At 38.0% G+C, this 18,639-nt stretch overlaps 1 protein-coding gene across 2 annotated transcripts in view; it reads left to right on the forward strand.

The window, feature by feature from the left end:
• The window catches only part of USH2A (usherin), an 816,496-nt gene that overhangs the window by 651,989 nt on the left and 145,868 nt on the right, over window positions 1-18,639 (forward strand). For both annotated transcript variants that reach the window (XM_036853226.1, XM_036853215.1), the window contains exon 60: window positions 7,793-8,147. In XM_036853226.1, coding sequence (XP_036709121.1) covers window positions 7,793-8,147 — 355 coding nt within the window. The remainder of the gene's footprint in view (window positions 1-7,792; window positions 8,148-18,639) is intronic.

The raw sequence follows: 18,639 nt of genomic DNA on the forward strand, positions 1-18,639 counted from the left end.
ATTATTAGTTTCAAGTGTACAGCATAATGAGTCAATATTTGTATACACTTCAAAATGATCACCACAATAAGTCTAGTTACCATCTGTCACCATATACAGTTACAAAGTTTTTTCTTTATGATGACAACTATTTTTTTACTTTCTTAGCAACTTTCAAATTTACAACATAATATTACTGGCCCTAGTCACCATGCTGTACATTACACACTTATTTCTTTTATAGCTAGAAATTTTTACCCCTTTTCCCATTTTGCCCTCAAAGCCCTCCCCTCTTTTAGCCACCAATCTATTCCCTGTATCTGTGAGTCTGGTTTTGTTTTCTTTTGTTCATTTGTTTTGTTTTTTAGATTTCACATGTGAGTGAAATCCTATGGTATTTGTCTTTCTCTGACTTATTTCACTTAGCATAATACCCTCAAGGTCCATTCATGTTGTCATAAATGGCAAATTTTTATTCTTTTTTATGGCTGAGTAGTACTCTTTATATATATACACCACATCTTCTTTATCCATTCATCCATAGATGGACACTTAGGTTACTTCCATATCTTGGCTATTGTAAAAAATGCTGCAATGAACATAGGGATACATATATCTCTTCAAATTAGTGTTTTCATTTTTTTTGTATAAATACCCAGAAGTGGAATTGCTGAAGTTCTATTTTTAATTTTTTGAGGACCCTCCATACTGTTTTCCATTGTGTCTGTACCAATTTATGTTTCTATCACCAGTGCACAAGGTTTCCCTTTTCTCCACATCCTCACCAACATTTGTTATTTCTTGTCCTTTTGATAATAGCCATTCTGACAGGTGTGAGATGATATATCATTGTGGTTTTGACTTGCATTTCACTGGTGATTAGTAATGTCGAGCATCTTTTCATGTGCCTGTTGGCCATCTGTATGTCTTCTTTGTAAAAAATGTCTATTCAGACCCTCTGCCATTTTTTAATTGGATTGTTTGTTTTTCTGTTGTTGAGCTGTATGAGTTCTTTATATATTTTGGATATTTACTCCTTATCAGATATATGACTTGAAAATATTTTCTCCCATTCAGTAGGTTGACTTTTTATTTTATTGATGGTTTCCTTCCTTTTTAGTTTAATTTAGTCCCTTTTGTTTATTTTTGCTTTTGTTGCCATTGCTTTTGGAGTTAGATCCAAAAAGCTATTGCCAAGAGCAATGTCCAGGAGCTCACTGCCTAATGTTTCTTCCAGGAGTTTTATGGTTTCTGATCTTACATTAATAGACTGATTTTGTTTTAAGGAATGAGACAGGAAATCTAGACATTCGTTTTTTTTTTTCTCAGAAAAATTAACTTTTAATAATTGGAATTCAGTCTTTAATTATACTTATATAAAATAACATGGAGAAAATTTACCTTCAATAGACTCATGCATTTACCTCGAATAGAATATCATTCAGTGAACTTCTAACAAGTGTATTTCAGGATGAAAGAGAGTAACCTTAGAAGGAAGATCTGAGATGGAGGAAAGAATAGTGAACACTGAATCAATTTTGTTCAATGAATGGATAAATATTTAAAGCCTTTGCAAAGTAATTTTTTAAAATAATGGCTAAGTTGCAAAGTTTTTAAAAAGCAGGAGTAAAAATGTTGTACAAAAATAATTTGAAGACCCCATCTATCTGTAAGAGTGGTTAGACAGAGCTAGGAAACCTCCCAGGAAACCTTGCTTTTCCAACTGTGCAGGCTTAAGCTTCTCTGGCTGATGTGACAAGGACTCTACAGGTTGCAACAAAAAGCTCTCTTGATTGGTGAATGTACTTCCCGAACACTCTCACGTCATGTCTCTTTTTGTATCAATTAGCCATTCGTTATTTTTTTTTTAACTATCTAGTTTGTCAACATTATTTTACAATTTACTGATTTGAAATGCCACCTATACAAAATTCCCATGTGTCATCTCATCCATTTCAGGACTTTGTCTTCTGTTTCCTTTGTGGTAGATAAAATATTAGCAAGCAAAGACTGATGGCAAAGACATCACAGGTGAATAAAATTACCGGAATAAGCAAAATTCCCAACACTGAAGGCATAGGGTTCCATGGTCAGGCTTGGCTGGAGACTTTGTTATTTGTAGGGGGAATTTAGAAGGTCGGCTTGACAGTAGATTTTGGAAGACTTTAAATACTAGGCTGAGAAGTTTAGGGTTTTGATTTGGAAACAATGAGAGCCACTGAAGATTTGGAGTAAAGTAGAGAAGCAATGTGACAGAGTGGACAAAGCATGGCATTTGTAGTCAGAAGATATGGCTTCCAGGTCCTGGGTCTGCCACTTACAAGTTATGTGACCTTGGGCAAATCACTATGTTCCCTAAGCTTTCACTTTTATGTAAGTTAGGCTGATAAACATAGAAAATAATTAACCTCTAGAATTTCATAGGAATTAAATGAAATCATGTATGTGAAAGTACTGTGTTAAACGTAAACCACAATAAAAAAATAGAAAGTTATCCAAGGTGGACCATCCACAGCCATGCTTGGGGAAGACAAATCTGACAGTTATATGTGTATATTTAAGGACAAGGAAAGAGGTTCATGATAATAAATGAAGCAGATTGCACTACAGTACACCTAGTATGATTCTGTTTTTCTTTAAGTACATGGAATCTTTTTTACGTTTATATGTGCACGAAAAATGTCTGGAATGTTAAACACCAAAAGAAAGTTAACAGTGCTTATCTCAGAGATAGGTTATGGATGATTCTTGTGTTTTTGCTCATCTTTATTTTCTAATTACTTTTTACAATCAATATGTAATATGGTGTGATAAAGACAAAATGATAAATTCAGTGAGTCCAGATGCAAATCTATCATTACCCTCTTTACAATTTTCCTATTTCCCTCTTTCTGTGAACATCATCCTCATTTTCTGTAGCAATCAAGGTCTGCTCAGGAAAGAGAAACCACACCAGTTATTTTAATAGAAAGAATTTAATATAAATAATTACTACCTGATTGTAAATTTGTTAACTAGGTAACTGAAAGGATGAAAGAGAACTCGAAGATATCATAGAGGTGGCAACTGAAGGAAAGAGCTAATACCCTTAGGACTGAGGTGACAAAGAGAAATGGCTTGAATTATTAAAACTTAGAAACTTAGAGGGGAGCACCAGTGATGCTGGGACCCAGACATCCAAGGAGGGGGCACCTGTCAGCTGGTGCAGGTGTGTGTAGGAGGAGGCATGAGATGAAGCTGGCTTTCCAAGTGTTGGAAAAATATCATACTTGAATCATCTGCTCCTAAGGGAGAAGGATCTACTGCTTACAAGGTGAAGAATCCTTGCTGCAGAGAAGCTCATGTAATCAGCAAGCAAACAGGAAGCAAATAGGAAGGAGCCCCTTCCCTTTTCCTTTCAGTTCTCTAATCACCCTCTGGCGCCCCCTATTGGCAGGGCCCAATATAGAATCAGCTGGTAAAGCAGGAATGTAGAGGGCAGAGTCCCAGCCCCACTGTCATAAAGCCAAATATAGAAGGGTAGGTTTAGAGCTGAGAGACAATAACTTAATAATGGGAACATTTTTCTGGTTCTTGTTGGAAACAAAATCTTGGATTATTCTTGTCAACCAGTCAGTCATCCAGTCATTGCTTCAAAAATAAGATGGAGTCTTTGCCTTCAGGGAACTTGTAGTATAGTAGGAGAGATATAAAAAAGAAAAGTCTGTTACACTACACTGTGACAAGTGAGTCCATAAAGAAAAGACTAAGCACATAGAAGGATATTGTAACCCTATTTGAGAGAGAAGCAAGGGAAAGACTTTCTGGAGAAAGTGACTGGGTGTAGAGTTTTACAAGATGATTTGGAGTTAGCCTATAGAAAGGAGGAGAAAATGAAAGAGGATGGAGTGAGGCATTGCAGAACAGGATTAACAGGTATTCAAGCCATGGAAGCATGAAATACCATAGTATACAAGGGAACCATAGGCAAGCATTGGATTTTGACCAGAATGTAAAATGGGAATAGAAATCTCAGAAGGTGAATCTGGAATGGTCAGCACAGGCCAGTTCTATGGTGAATCACTGAAGAGTTTTAAATGCAATTAAGTCCTAAAATTTTTGGAAGGTATTTGAATCTCTTTCCCCAACACCAGAACAGCCACCCACTCAGGAAAGCTGGATGATTCAACCTTCCCAAAGCATTTTTTAAATCACCTATGTTTCCATTTCCTCTACCATCGACCTAGTTCAGGATCCACATTTATTCTCATGTGGACTGCTGAGATGACCTCTTCATTGTGTGACTGCTGTCACTCACTGTTCAATGCAGCCTTTACACAACTGCTGGATTTGTCTTCCTAAATACAGGCTTTGGACATCATTTCATTTTTTTAATTGAATTATAGTTGATTAATGATTTTGTGTTAGTTTCCAGTGTACAGCAAAGGAGTTCAGTTACATATATATATATTAGTGTGTATCTGTTTATCCCAAACTCCTAATTTATCCCTCCCCCAACCTTTCCTCTTTGGTAACCATTAGTTTGTTTTCTGTGTCTGTGAGTCTGTTTCTGTTTGTAAATAAGTTCATTTGTGTCATATTTTAGATTCCACATATAAGTGATGTCACAGAGTATTTGTCTCTCTTTCTGACTTACTTCACTTAGTATGATAATCTCTAGGTCCATCCATGTTGCTGCAAATAGCATCATTTCATTCTTTTTTATGGCTGAGTAATATTCCATTGTATATATGTACCACATCTTCTTTAACCATTCATCTGTCATTGGACATTTAGGTTGCTTCCCTGTCTTGGCTATTGTAAATAGGGCTGAAGTGAACATTGGGGTGCATGTATCTTTTCGAATTAGAGTTTTCATCTTTTCCAGATATATGCCCAGGAGTGGGATTGCTGGATCCTATGGTAGCTCTATTTTTAGTTTTTTAAGGAACCTCCATACTGTTCTCCATAGTGGCTGTACCAATTTACATTCCCACCAACAGTGTAGGAGGGTTCCCTTTTGTCCACACCCTCTTACAGCTTTGGACATCATTTCTATGATAACTTCCTTTGTATCGTTTATTACATTTGACCCAGTGATTTTCATGTGCATTACTTGATTTAATTTTTACCAAAATTCTAGACATTATACACTATAAGATTATTGACTCCAGTTTACAAAGTGAAATGAACACTAGAGAACACAGGTGAGTTTGCCCAAGGTCATTTAATGATGTGTCAAGGCCAAGGCTTACAATCCATCTCCTCTGACTACAGGTGTTTCTGACTATTTATTTAAATTAAGAGTATTCTTAATATTCTTCATAAGGTAAGGTTGGCAGTTTCATAATGTTAAATTGTTATGGGAAATACACTGAATTATAGGATTTTGTTTTAATTACTTTTGAAGATAAGCACTGAGAACTTCTGGCATTCCAAGAGAGTAGGGAGTTCTTTAAAAGGTTAAACCACATGAAGACAACAGAAGTATGAATGCCCTTTAAAATATATAGTTCCTAGTTTAATAATTATTTTTGTTTTCTTCTTAAGTGTTAAGCAACATTAAATTTACTCTAGTTGGAAAAGTGCATTATTGGAGTATCTCCCAAATGAGCTTAAGTATAGAAGAACTAATCATTTGACTCTTCAGAAAGAACTGAAAATGTGATTTCCCTAAACACAGACTGTTCAGGAGGAAGCACTTCCAGTTAAACAAACAGTTGAAGCCTACATCTTAAATAAATTAGGAGTAATTGTCATCTACTCAACATCTTCTGTTCAAAGTTCATTTAGACATAAAAATGTTCTGTTTTTTTTTTGTTGTTGTTAATACCACAAATGGAATGTTTACCTCACTGTAATATTAATTAAATATTCAGTCGTGATAAGAAATACTTAACCCAGCTGCATCCTTTAACTGCTTTGGTGGATAAACTTGGGGCTAACACAATACTTAATCTCTTACATAGTATAGATTTTTAAAATTCACACTTTCAGGCAATTTTTTAAAGAATTGTCAGTTGTGTGTGTGTGTGTGTGTGTTTTTATTTTTATGGTTTTTTCTTTATTTCTTCTTGTTTTGTTTTTTTTTCATTTTCTTTTTTTAATAGAACGTCAGTTTTATGACAACCATGGCTACACCTCAATGTGGGAATTCATGAGAGTTTAATAGAGCTCATTGACTTGTCATAGAAAGTTTGAAACCAGACAAAATAGAAAGTTTTATTTCCCCGTAGAAGTTCATATGTTTGCCTGCTATATTATGTGCCCAGCAAACACCTTTTAAAAAACTGACTGAGAGGAATCCTTGGCTGTGAGCCCTGTGGTCCTCATTAGAATGGATCCCTCCCAATGACACATCTGGTACCTGGTATCTGCAGCAAGTACAAAGGCCAAACCCTGCAAATCTACACTGAGTGCAGAGTCTGGCCCAGGCATGGTAGCGAGGAATAATGTGGTGGGTTGACGAACCGTAATTGCAGGTCACTGGGAGTATCTGTGAAGCCTCCATAGCCTCCAGCAGGTAGACTGTCATTGCTCATACCTAGGTCATAGTGACTTATCAACTTGAGGATCATCAAATTCCCAAAGCCAAAGATTTTAAATAGCCTGCCTTTTCGTGAAAAGTACTGACATTTACTTTGTCTTAATAACCCTTTCCATTTTGATGGTTAATCTGATATGGCAGCATGTGAATATGCCAGCATCTGAACAGTGTGTTAATTAAATACTCCTAACAGCCTGGAAAATACTGATTTATTCATCAGTCTCTTCTCAACTAGAGATGAAGCTGAAAGAGGAAAGGGTCATCCCTTGGGTACATTCTTCCCCAACCTAGAATACTTACCCTCGTAGAAAAGAAAAGTTGATAGAGAGACGCAGAAAAGCCATGGAATTATATGCCTTTTGGCCATTCACTCAAAAAAAATTTTTGACTGGGATTTTGGGGTCAGTAGATGCAAACGATTATATATAGCATAGATAAGCAACAAGTCCTACTGTATGACACAGGGAACTATATTCAATACCCTCAGATAAACCATAATGGAAATGAATATACAAAAGAATGTATCTATATGTATAACTGAGTCACTTTGTGGTACACCAGAAATTAATATGACATTGTAAATCAAATACAATTAAAAGAAAAACTATTAAACCTCATGGGCTCAGATGTTGGGAACACAGAAAGAGACCAACCAGGATTCCTCAGGAACTTCCAATTCTGGTCAGGTCTGCATCATGATTTTACACCCAGATGAGCAAATATCTGTTCCAAATGAAATATTAGCTATCTGGGGTCATTCCAGCAACTGACAATTCCATTTCTCTTACTTAGATGTTTAATGCTCTATATATTAAGTGCCAAAAGAGTTTGCATGGGACTTGGTGGGGGGGGGTTTGGGGGGGTGGGATGGGGAGGAGTGAAGTATAGTTGATTTACAATATTGTGTTAGTGTCAAGTATACAGCAAAGTGATTCAGTTACTTGTCTTTCTCTGTGTGACTTACTTCATGGGCCCTAGTCTTAACATCAATAAAATCTAAAGATGGGACTAAACAATTCCCTTCTCAGGTAGTTGAAAGAATTTTTTGAGCATACTCTGCATTTTACTAAGTTTTGGAGAAGCCATAGAAAATAAATTTGACTTTTACCCTTTAAAGAGCTCTAAAGAAAATTCCTGTTATTAGACTTAACATGTTCATTTCGTTAATGGGACTGTTGAAAAATTGAGTTTGTAAAAATTTCTTCTAAAAAGCAATTTCTTACTCTGTCTACAAACCTTCTTTTGAAGTGTGCCGTGTCACTGATTGTTTTGCCGGTTTCCTTCCAGACGTCCTGCTGGCCTTGAAGAGGAATCCCTTTTGTTTGTCTGGTCAGAAGGAGCCCTTGAATTTATTGACAATGCAGATACTTTGAGACCTTTCACGCTCTATGAATATAGGGTCAGAGCCCATAACTCCAGGGGCACTGTGGAGAGTCTGTGGTCGTCAGCACGGACTCTAGAAGCCCCACCTCAAGATTTGCCAGCGCCCTGGGCTCAAGTCACTGGTGCTCATTCAGTTCTACTGAATTGGACGAAGCCAGAATCTCCCAATGGCATTATCTCCCAGTACCGTGTGGTCTACCAAGAGAGAACCGATGACCCGACATTGAACTTCTCTGTTGTGCACGCTTTCACCGTGATGGTAAGAACTTCAGAAAAAAAGTATAACAGATACTTAGATTATCTGGTTAATATGTTGACATTAATTTTCTTACCTGCCTTGTCATTTTTCTTCACTTGGGGCTTAAACATATATATGAAAATGGTTAAGTGCAAAAAATGCAATGTAGCCATGAACTAAGTATAAGAGATATTGGAGACCAGTTTTCATACCACGGTTAATTTGTGTTACCTCCAGCAAATAAGTGAATGTCTCTTTGCATGATTTCCAAATCCATTAAATGGGAATATTAAATGTGTCCCTCTACACCTCATGGGGATGAGGCTCAGGTAAAATTAGACATGTCACATATGTAGATGTGATATTGGCTCTTTGAGGAAAAAGAAAATTAAATTTCTAGGTAGACCTGTCTAGATACATATAGTTATACATATACATCACATGCACTATAACTTAGTGGTGATTTTTCAGGGTTGGCCTCCTCTGGCCCATAACACAACTTAATTCAGTTTACCTTGTATCTCCTGAGAGCTTTCTTTACCCCTGGCATAGCCTGACATTCTATGGGAGATACAAAAATAGGATGATCCTTGTCTTGGGGAGTTTTCTCTGTTATAATACTGCAGAGATGAGAACTGAACATAAAAAAGTAAGAGGAGTAGTGGGTTACAGCCCATAATATCCACCACACTGGGATTCAGATCCCAAACCCTACCACCTACCAGCTGCAAACCACAATACAAGTGAGAATATCATACACCAAAAGTGTTAGGCAAGAAATGCTCTGGAAAGTGTGTAAATGTGATTCAATTTGTGTAAAATATTCTGGAATATTGTAAATATAGAGAGGAGACATATTGGGACAAGGGAATACTCTGCAACTTATCCATAAAGCAACCTGTAGGGAGAGGAGGCACTTTTACTTTTTACTTCATATGATTCTTTAGTTTTGACTTTTCCCAATGACTGTTTATTCCATTATTTTATTTAAAAATATTTTTTAAAAATCTTAGTGAAGATCTGTGAAACACAAAATTAACCAAGTTATGTCTGAGAGATATTACTTGGCTGCCCTGACTCTCCCCAGCATTGAGAAAAATGACTGGCAGATAGCAAATATTAACAGAAAAAGAAAAGAGATGAAAAGAAAGAAATGCTCTGGGAGATCAGCAGGAAACCCTCAGATTGATGGGGCTTCACAGAGATGAAACACTGTGGTCTTGGGAGTCAAATACATAGGGTTTTCAAAACGTGCCATGACCTTGCTAAGTGTGAAACCCCTCATAAGTAAGAAAGAATAGACATCGTAGAGCACCATTGTCAAAGACCAGACCATTTTCTATGCTTCCAGTTTTGGCAGCCCACTTTACATGAAGGTTATCTTATAGAGTATAACATCTATCAAAATGTTTAAATAAGATGAGGCAAACATATTTTCATGAAACTCCAGAAGAATCTTCGTAAATGAATAAAGTACAATATTTTCTCACCGTCCTATGTTCAAATTTCTCATAGAATTAAGAAATAAGCAGTGTATAAATTAAAGAAATCTTCATTTTTTTAATTTAATTTTTATTTTATATTGGAGTATAGTTGATTTACAAAGTCATGTTAGTTACACATGTACAGCAAAGTGATTCAGTTATACATATATGTATATCCACTCTTTTTCAGATTCTTTTCCCATATAGGTCATTACAGAATATTGAGTAGAGTTCCCTGTGCTATACAGTAGGTCCTTGTTGCTTATCTATTTTATATATAATAGTGTGTAGATGTTAATCCCAAACTCCTAATTTATCCCTCCCCACCACCTTTCCCCTTTGGGAAACCATAAGTTTGTTTTTGAAGTCTGTGAGTCTGTTTCTGTTTTGTAAGTAAGTTCATTTGTATCATTTTTTTAGATTCCACATATAACTGATATCATATGATATTTGTCTTTCTCTGTCTGGCTTACTTCACTTAGTATGATAATCTCTAGGTCCATTCATGTTGCTGCAAATGGCATTACTTCATTTTTTAAGGCTGAGTAATATTCCATTATATGTATGTACCACGTCTTCTTTATCAACTCATCTGTCACTGGACATTTAGGTTCCATGTCTTGGCTATTGTAAATAGCGCTGCAGTGAACACTGGGGTGCATGTATCTTTTTGAATTATGGTTTTCTCTGGATAAATGCCCAGGAGTGGGACTGCTGGATCATATGGTAGTTCTAGTTTTAGTTTTTTAAGTAACCTCCATGCTGTTCTCCATAGTGGCTGTACCAATTTACATTCCCACCAACAGTGTAGGAGGGTTCCCTTTTCTCCACATCCTCTCCAGCATTTATTGGTTGTAGAATTTTTAATGATGGCCATTCTGACCAGTGTGAGGTGATACCTCATTGTAGTTTTGATTTTCATTTCTCTAATAATTAGTGATGTTGAGCATCTTTTCATATGCTTTTTGGCCATCTGTAGGTCTTCTAAATGTCTATTTAGATCTTTTGCCCATTTTTTGATTGGGTTGTTGTTGGTTTTTTTTTTTTGATATAGAGCTGTGTGAGCTGTGTGTATATTTTGGAGATTAATCCCTTGTCGGTCACTTCATTTGCAAATATTTTCTCCCATTCTGTGGGTTGTCTTTTCATTTTGTTTATGGTTTCCTTTACTGTGCAAAAGCTTTTAAGTTTAATTAGGTCCCATTTGTTTATTTTTGTTTTTATTTTCATTACTCTAGGAGGTGGATCCAAAGAGATTGCTGCGATTTATATCAGAAAGAAATCTTCATTTTATTTAGAATTCAGAATTGGTACTTTATTTTTTATTTGACATTTAATTATCTTTATATATCAGGGTCTTTCATATTACATCTTCTAGTGCCCTCATTATAAGCATTAGAAGCAGTGTTCTTAAGTGTAGAAGTTCTTTTTTAGTTGATATGTGATCCTTGGGGAAATCTATTACTTCTCACTATATCCTTGGAATTCATGTTCTTAACTTCCACCCTGAAAGAAAAATATTGAAAAATCCTTGACAAGATCTTTCTGAATGAGGCAACTTAATTTAAATATATTTTTATTGAAGACATCAATATTGCAATGATTAAACCTCTGATCTTTCAAAATATGGCTTTCAGAGGTTTCAGCCTAAACGTTTAATCTACCAAAAAGTTCTCTGAGAATTCCCTTGTGATATACCCTCTAAGTCATCCCTTCATAGCCAGTTTCATTTTACAACCCAAGACTCAAAGTATCCAATGAACTCTGTTCTTTATTTAATCTGCTTGGTTCTATTTTTATCACACTAAAAAATTCCTGAAAAAGAGGAAGGCCTATGGCCTCAAGATTTAAGCTTTACATGACCCTTTGTATATAGCCCTCCCCAACATAGTTTCCATTTGCCAGCCAAGTATTGCTGTATTCTTCCATTTTTCTAAAGATTAATCCTTGCACTGCTAAAGAGAAGAGCCATAATAATCAAGAAACAATATTTCTGCATTCCATTTTTGAATGTGTATGTGTGTTCAAAGTAGCCCCCCAAAATCTGGATCTTTGGCCCTGAGGATCCCAAGAGAAGATTTCATTAGGTTGATCAGGAAAAGTCCCATTTGAACTTGTTGTTAGCAATCGAGGACATATTCCACAGAGCAATCGGGCCAGTGTTATGTCGTTCTGGTCACTAGGCCAAGTTTCCAGAGCAGGAGGCCACTATGACTCTTTATAGACTGACATCTTTGAAAGAAATAATCAGGAAAATAAACTATTGTCTTTGAGTTTCATCCATTCCTACATCCCCAAGAGAATGTATTCAACCGTTTTTTAAAGATACCTAAAGAAGGAGGTTCGGGAGGTTCTTAATTCCAATTCCTCACCATCAGAGAAGAATGCTCCTTTTATCCTAGCCAAATCCCTCCTCCTGTGATTTAGGTCCATCTCTTCCTGTTCAGAACAGCATGATTTCTCTATGCTAGTATACTGGGCCCTCAGGGTCAAGAACAGGTTATCAGCAATTCAATCCAATTTGGCAAATAGTCATTGAGTACTCTATTCAACATGTCAGTACTCAATACTGCTCTTATCTGTGTTATCAAAGTCTCCCATGCAGCTGGGCTATTGGGCAGAGACTCTGGGGGAAGATGAGTAGTCAAGTCTGAGGCACAGATTTTTACTACTAGGCATTTCAGGTTTTTAAGTTTCTTTGCTTCCGAGTTTCTACTGTTCATGTGTTGATGATTCCCTTTTAAGTCTCTCTGAGTGCCTTCCTGGCTGTACTTACTATTTCTCCAATTCCTATACCAACTAAACATCTTCACTGTCTCCTTCCATTTCTGTGCCTGCCCTAGGAAATTTTTCCAACTTTTTATCTCGTTGACCACTTTGGCTGAAATTCACCAGAGCAAAGGAATTGCATCTTTCAGTTAGCGAGATACAGAATCCATTCCCACAATCCAGGATTACAAGTCAATCCGCAGACTTGCAAGAGGTGTCACTAATGCCCCTCCTTTGGTCTCTTGTTTATCTTGGGATCCCATCCCTGCATGAGAAGCCACCAATAAATTGCCTGTAGTGTACTGCCATCCCTAGCTTGTCCCAAAGTCCCCCCGGAGCTGTTTACAGACAGGTGGATGTGGCTGGGAGAGCCACATAAGACAGGTGCAATGAGTGCATGAGTCCTCCTGATGGTGGCAGTGGGTGGAGAACGGGCAGTGGGGCCTCCATGGGGGTGGAGAGCATATGTGTTGGCGGCGGCAGCAGCATTAGCAACAGAGGCAGCAGGAGAGAAGAAATGGAAAGAGTGTGGCTTTTAATGTATCACCAGCTTCTCTCCCAACCTCATGAAAAGTTTCATCTCCTTTTTGGACCTAAGGAGATCCTTCCAAGGGGAAGAGAGATATCTAGTTCCTTAGGGTCTCTTCAGACCAATCCCCTCCACTACTGAAAACCAGCATTAGGTAGAAGTCCTTAAACTCCCTTCCCAATTAGTTCTGTGATGAATTGTGCGGTGTCAGGAGAGAAACTGCATTTAGCCTTGCTTGGCACGCGAGAGTTCCATGGTGGTATTTACAGGGAACACGCCTGGCAAGGTTGGCGGTACTGTTGCCACCATTAGGATTTGTTTGCTTTTTCTCCCTGGCACCTGCCATCACACTGGCAAAAATAACTTGGGATGGAAAGGCAAAGGTGGTTTGCCTGTTAGTCTGTGCTCTAAGTATATCCCTGCTTACCCCACAGGGTTATAAAACATCAAGCCCAGATCAGACACTTGCCCAGTCCCCAGAAAGATAAATGGTCCCTCACTCTGTATGTAGAATCAAACATACGGTGCTGAGGGGTAAGCAAATTATATGGGTCACTAAAAGTTGGCTTCTAATCTGGAAATAAAATCCAGAATTACAAACTCTAGTTTCTAGATTCTAGTTGCCAAACTCCCTTGCCCAGTGTCAAGGAGGAGGTATTCAAAATGTCCCCATGTGGTTGTCACAGATCTATTTACCATTAGGTAGATATGTAAAAGGAAAAAATGAGATATTTTATAATTGCCATATCATGGAGAGTCTGTGAGTACATCGATGAATTTATTTTTAATCCCATTTTCATTTTGGCTTAGTATAATGTAAAATATTATTGCTCTTTACATATGATCTTGAATTAGTTGCAGCTCTTACAATTTGATGGTTCTTGGCATTTTTCCCCAGATGCAGTGATAAGTCAAAAGAAATGCTTTAGGAAATCTAGCTATCTAAAACAACTCCTTTGGTAACTGTTGTTCTAAAATCAAGAAAAAATAGTAATAAAAACAATAGCTCTACTTTCTGTATCAATTCTATAAGCTGGGATTTTCAGTTTAGAATATGAGTACCTGCATCATTCATTCTTTTATGTAAAAGATACAAAATATGGGTGAGTAGATGTCACACAAAACAATGAATACTTGTTGGAACATCCCATTTTTATTGTAATGTTGTATTTTATTTGACCTCAACTTCTCATTTATTAGCCTTACCTTATCTTTATCCTTTTGGTAATGCCCTACCAAGCACAAATATATATTGGGGATCTGCTTTTTGCTCAGTATTATTGGGGATGAAACACCATGTAAGTCTTCTTGAACTTTGTTTAACTACTTCCTTGAAAGGGCTTTATTTTTCTCCAACCACTTTATTCCAACAAGCTTCATCAGGACTCACTTCCTTGTTCATCAGTAATCTCTAGAGCAGGTCCCATGGTTTTCCAGTCACTTTCAGTGACAAAGACCAGCCCAGTTTTGGTAAATGGGACTCATTTCAGGTGTTAAAACAAATCCAGTCTAAATCCAGTCTAAAGCCTGACTTGTGTTAAGGGATCTACACTGCGGAAGAGAGGGCATGTCCATTTTTCTTCCTTTTCTTCAGTTCCCTCTTCTTCTCTTGTTGATTTCCCCAGAGTCATGGAAGAAAAAATAAAATTAAACAAAAAGTAGCAGAGTCTAACTCTTTAATATTGTTCTAATCCATCTACTGTTGCCTTCTCATTTGTAGGTGTCGCATGGGATTCTTTTTTGTGGGTTACGTAGAGGTCTCCCATGGGATATTCCATGCTTCACAGTTCCTGATGCAGGCGACACACTCTTTGGCAAATTTCTTGCACCCCTATCCATTACTGCCCCAAAGATCCACCCACAACCTTCTACTTCTGCGTTCCCCCTTCCCGAGCAGTCAGCCAATATCAGGTCCTATCATGTTGACAAAACTCCTCGCTTTCTTGGCATCCACTAGGCTTGCAGAAAACTTGTTCTATCAAAAGAGGAAAGTACAACTAGTCCAACACTATCTTCTCTACTTACCTTACCACTGGGTAAGATGCAGCCAGCCTCAGAACTTCAGAATTCATTGAATGAGCATCAGGTATCAGCTTGTGCATTAGGCCATGATCCCCAAATCCTGAGATCACATAAGAATCTCGGAAGACCCTTCTTCACCCTAGTGGCTGCATCAGAATTACCCTATAAGTCTTGTCACCTCCATAGCAAACCTCTTGAAAAGAATGGAATGTCCATCTCACCTTTCTTGCAGACACCCTCAATTTCTTCATGCTGTTCTCTAGGATATCCTTCATATGCTTTGAGAGAGGAGTATGGAGTATCCCCATCCTCCCTCAAGTGGTAAGGAGATAACCTGGAGAAATTTCTCTACTGAATTCCCCTCTTGAACTTGCTTTTCATGAACCTTCTTATGTAAGAAGGATCTTCTCTTACATAAGTTGTCTTTTACAGATCTTCAAAGGAAGATGGGCTTGAAGGTGTAAGGCTGATTCTTTGTGTAAGTCCTGCAGACGTATGTCTAACAGTGCCAGTGGAGTTACTTATCACCTATTTTTCTAAGCTCTACTCATCATTCTCCAGTACATCCTGTTACATAGCTAAATGGCTCCATCATCTTTCCAGCTGCTCAAGCCAGATCATCCTTGAGTCCTCCCTTACCTTACTTCTATATCCAATCCTTCACTAAGTCCCGTTGAATCTAATTCTAAAGTATATGTTGAATCCTTCTGCTTGAAGGCCCCATGTTGTTCCCTTCTCCGCAAATGATCACATTCTTACACTTCAAATGGATCCACCTTCCTACTTAATTGTCAAGTTCGAACTAAAATGTTACTTATCTCACAAGGCTGTTGTAAGGGCTAAATAAATTAATGCATATGCAAAGTACTTTAAGACTGTAAATAGCAATATAAATAGGCTGTAAAACTTCAGATATCCTACTATTTGTTTGGAATAACAGAGGCTGAAAGAAATGAGCAAATGTAGAAAAAAATTGGGGTTTGGATAAAGCAACTGTATGAATTTGGTCATGATTGGAAAAATGTAGATTGTGTTTATTTTAAGCAGGCCTCGCAACAAAATTCTGAGCTTGCAAATTTAGATATTTTCTAATACCATACTGTTCATTTCCAGGTAGTTTCTCAGATATTGGATTAGGCTCTATTTCCTTTCTAAATCACCCCGAGTGAGAATACGCTTTCTGTCTCCCTGAGGTTTAGTTCTGACCTGTCTCCCCTCACGACCATAAATAATCCCACACGGACCATCCTAAGAGTCCTCCTCAGGACATTTCCACTCTACATGCAGCTCAGTTTACCCACCATGACACTCACAGGACCCTGCCTGTTCACTTAGATCTGAGATCATGTAAGCAAAACACGCAGTCTTTTGGTCACACACACACACACACTTTTGGTCACACACACACACACTTTTGGTCACACACACACACACACACACCCCAAATCACACAGATGCTGCTAAATTGGCATCCACCCACTTCACCTTTACCAAAGAGCAGTCTATCAGTTTACGGGAGAAGTGGGTGGGAAGACTGTTTGCCCTTTGACGCAGGCATGTTGTTATTTTCTGGCCTTTAACTGAATTATAAGGAAACCCTTGTTAGACGCCCAAGAATCCCACAGAGCCTTGTTAAAAAATATATGAAAGAAAAGGAACTAGTCCACATTCTAACAGGCCCAGGCCATAAATTCAGAATATGTGCCATTTAGCAGAGACAGCAAGCTGTAAATGGCAGTGAAGGGCAGAAGTTAATTGAACTACTGGGCTCTTGTCACCAGTGGAAAGTAGCCACTACCTGAGGCAAGATGGCTGCCCCCGAGTCCCCGGTTGCAGCCAAGAGATCACATCCTGAGCTCTGCAAGGGCTTCTGGGTGAGGGGGAAATCATACACAGACGACCAATTCTTTTATGGTTCACAGCCGATCAAAGTGAAATTCAGCAGCTGTTCAGGACAAGTGACCACTGTAACGGCTGTAATATAACCTACTAAATAGAGAGGGAATTGCATTAGAGCAAGAGGTTAGCCGTGATTATCGGCAGGTGAGTGCTTTATTGAAGTTGAAAGACCATTAACATTGATAGAGTAATTATTTCAACTTGAAAGTAATTACCTTGATGGGTGATAACTTCTCCAGTGTTCCCAGATTTGATTGGGCCAAACAATGGTGAGCTCCTGAAGCTTAGAAAAATATTACAACAATACTGTGATTTTTAAATTACTGAAACCACTGTTGGAATATTTTAATTATGCCAAACAGTGAAAAGATTTTGCCTTATACCAGCCAGCGACCTCTCATGTAGAGAGAGACATTTGCTTTTTAATCCAAATGTAATGACCCACACCCACCACCTGTGAATACATATGTGATGGGTTTGCAAATGAATCTTTTTATCTCGTTAGAATGTTTAAGGTGAATCACCTTGTTAGTGCTGTAGCTGGATATTACTAAGTTCCAATGGCTGGCCTTAGGGATCATATCTATGAACTGGGAGGCCCTAAAATAGCATTTTCTCTTTGTCACAGAGGGTTTAAATTTGTATATATTAAATATCTTGATAATGACATCTTCAAAATTGAAAATTCTGGATGCCCTATATTGTGGATCCCAAATCTCAGATTTTAGTCCTATAACTCATTTGTTGAAACAGCTTTCTTGCTTGATGTGATGCAAGTCCACTAAACACATACCATGGTCAGGGTGTTTTCTGTTCATCCACACTGAACATCAGTTAAACAAAATGAAAGTTGAAAACCTGAGCTTCTCTGAAAACTAATGCATGTACGAAAATTGTGAGTCATTTGCAATTGAGGACCAAGACACACAAAATCTAACGTGGTTGATCAAGACCAAGAAATACTGTGGGACTCCCATTCATCAGTTGTTCACCTTAAATCTCCTTTGATACGCTATCATGCCCGGAAGCTACAACAGAGACAAAGAAAGAAGAAATAGTCTCTTCCCTCTGGGATCCATGGTAGTCTTGGAGCACATGAGGAAAGAGACAAATTACAATATCATAAGCAATTCTTTGGTCATGCGTGGGCATTGACTGTACTTATAAATACTCCAAAGAACTTGGGGGAACCCTTACTCATACCCCTGCTTCCAAACCCAGCACTCGCCCTACAGAACCACAAAGCATTGACTGAACAAACACAGCATCATGAGTCTTCGTTCTGCTGTCAGAAAAGATGAATGTGGCATCACCTTCAAGTTCCTGGATTGTTCCTTAGACCTTTCTATCATCTTGGCAGGATTTGATCAGATGATCAGCCAATGAAGGACTGTCTTTATGGCAGTACTTCCCGGGATTTTTTTCCTAATGAAAATCTCAGACTCTCCTAAGGGCAAAACAGGTTTCCACCCGTTGTCTGAGAGCCACTAAGGACTGCTTTACCAAGCAAGCCATAAATTGAGAATGTATGCTGTGGGTTGCCTCCATCTCCCCATCTCTGCTCTGAATTCCTCTCCATAGACAAAGTCGTTGGGTCTGTCTTTCAGAGGGAATCAGAGTACAGAAATCCCTGCCTGCCAAGCCAAAAGAGATTTGCTAACTGAAAAGTAAAATGACTGGTTTGAATTTAGTCCAAGAGTAAGGGCTTGAGATGAAACCATTGGGAAAGGAATAAGAGTTGATGGTTTGAATTGTAAATCTCGCCATTAAGCCAAGCAAAAAGTGAAGAACTCTGACCCACGTGATGTCA

The sequence above is a fragment of the Balaenoptera musculus genome, chromosome 1 (genome assembly GCF_009873245.2).
Source record: "Balaenoptera musculus isolate JJ_BM4_2016_0621 chromosome 1, mBalMus1.pri.v3, whole genome shotgun sequence".
In the NCBI taxonomy this organism is placed as follows: Eukaryota; Metazoa; Chordata; class Mammalia; order Artiodactyla; family Balaenopteridae; genus Balaenoptera; species Balaenoptera musculus.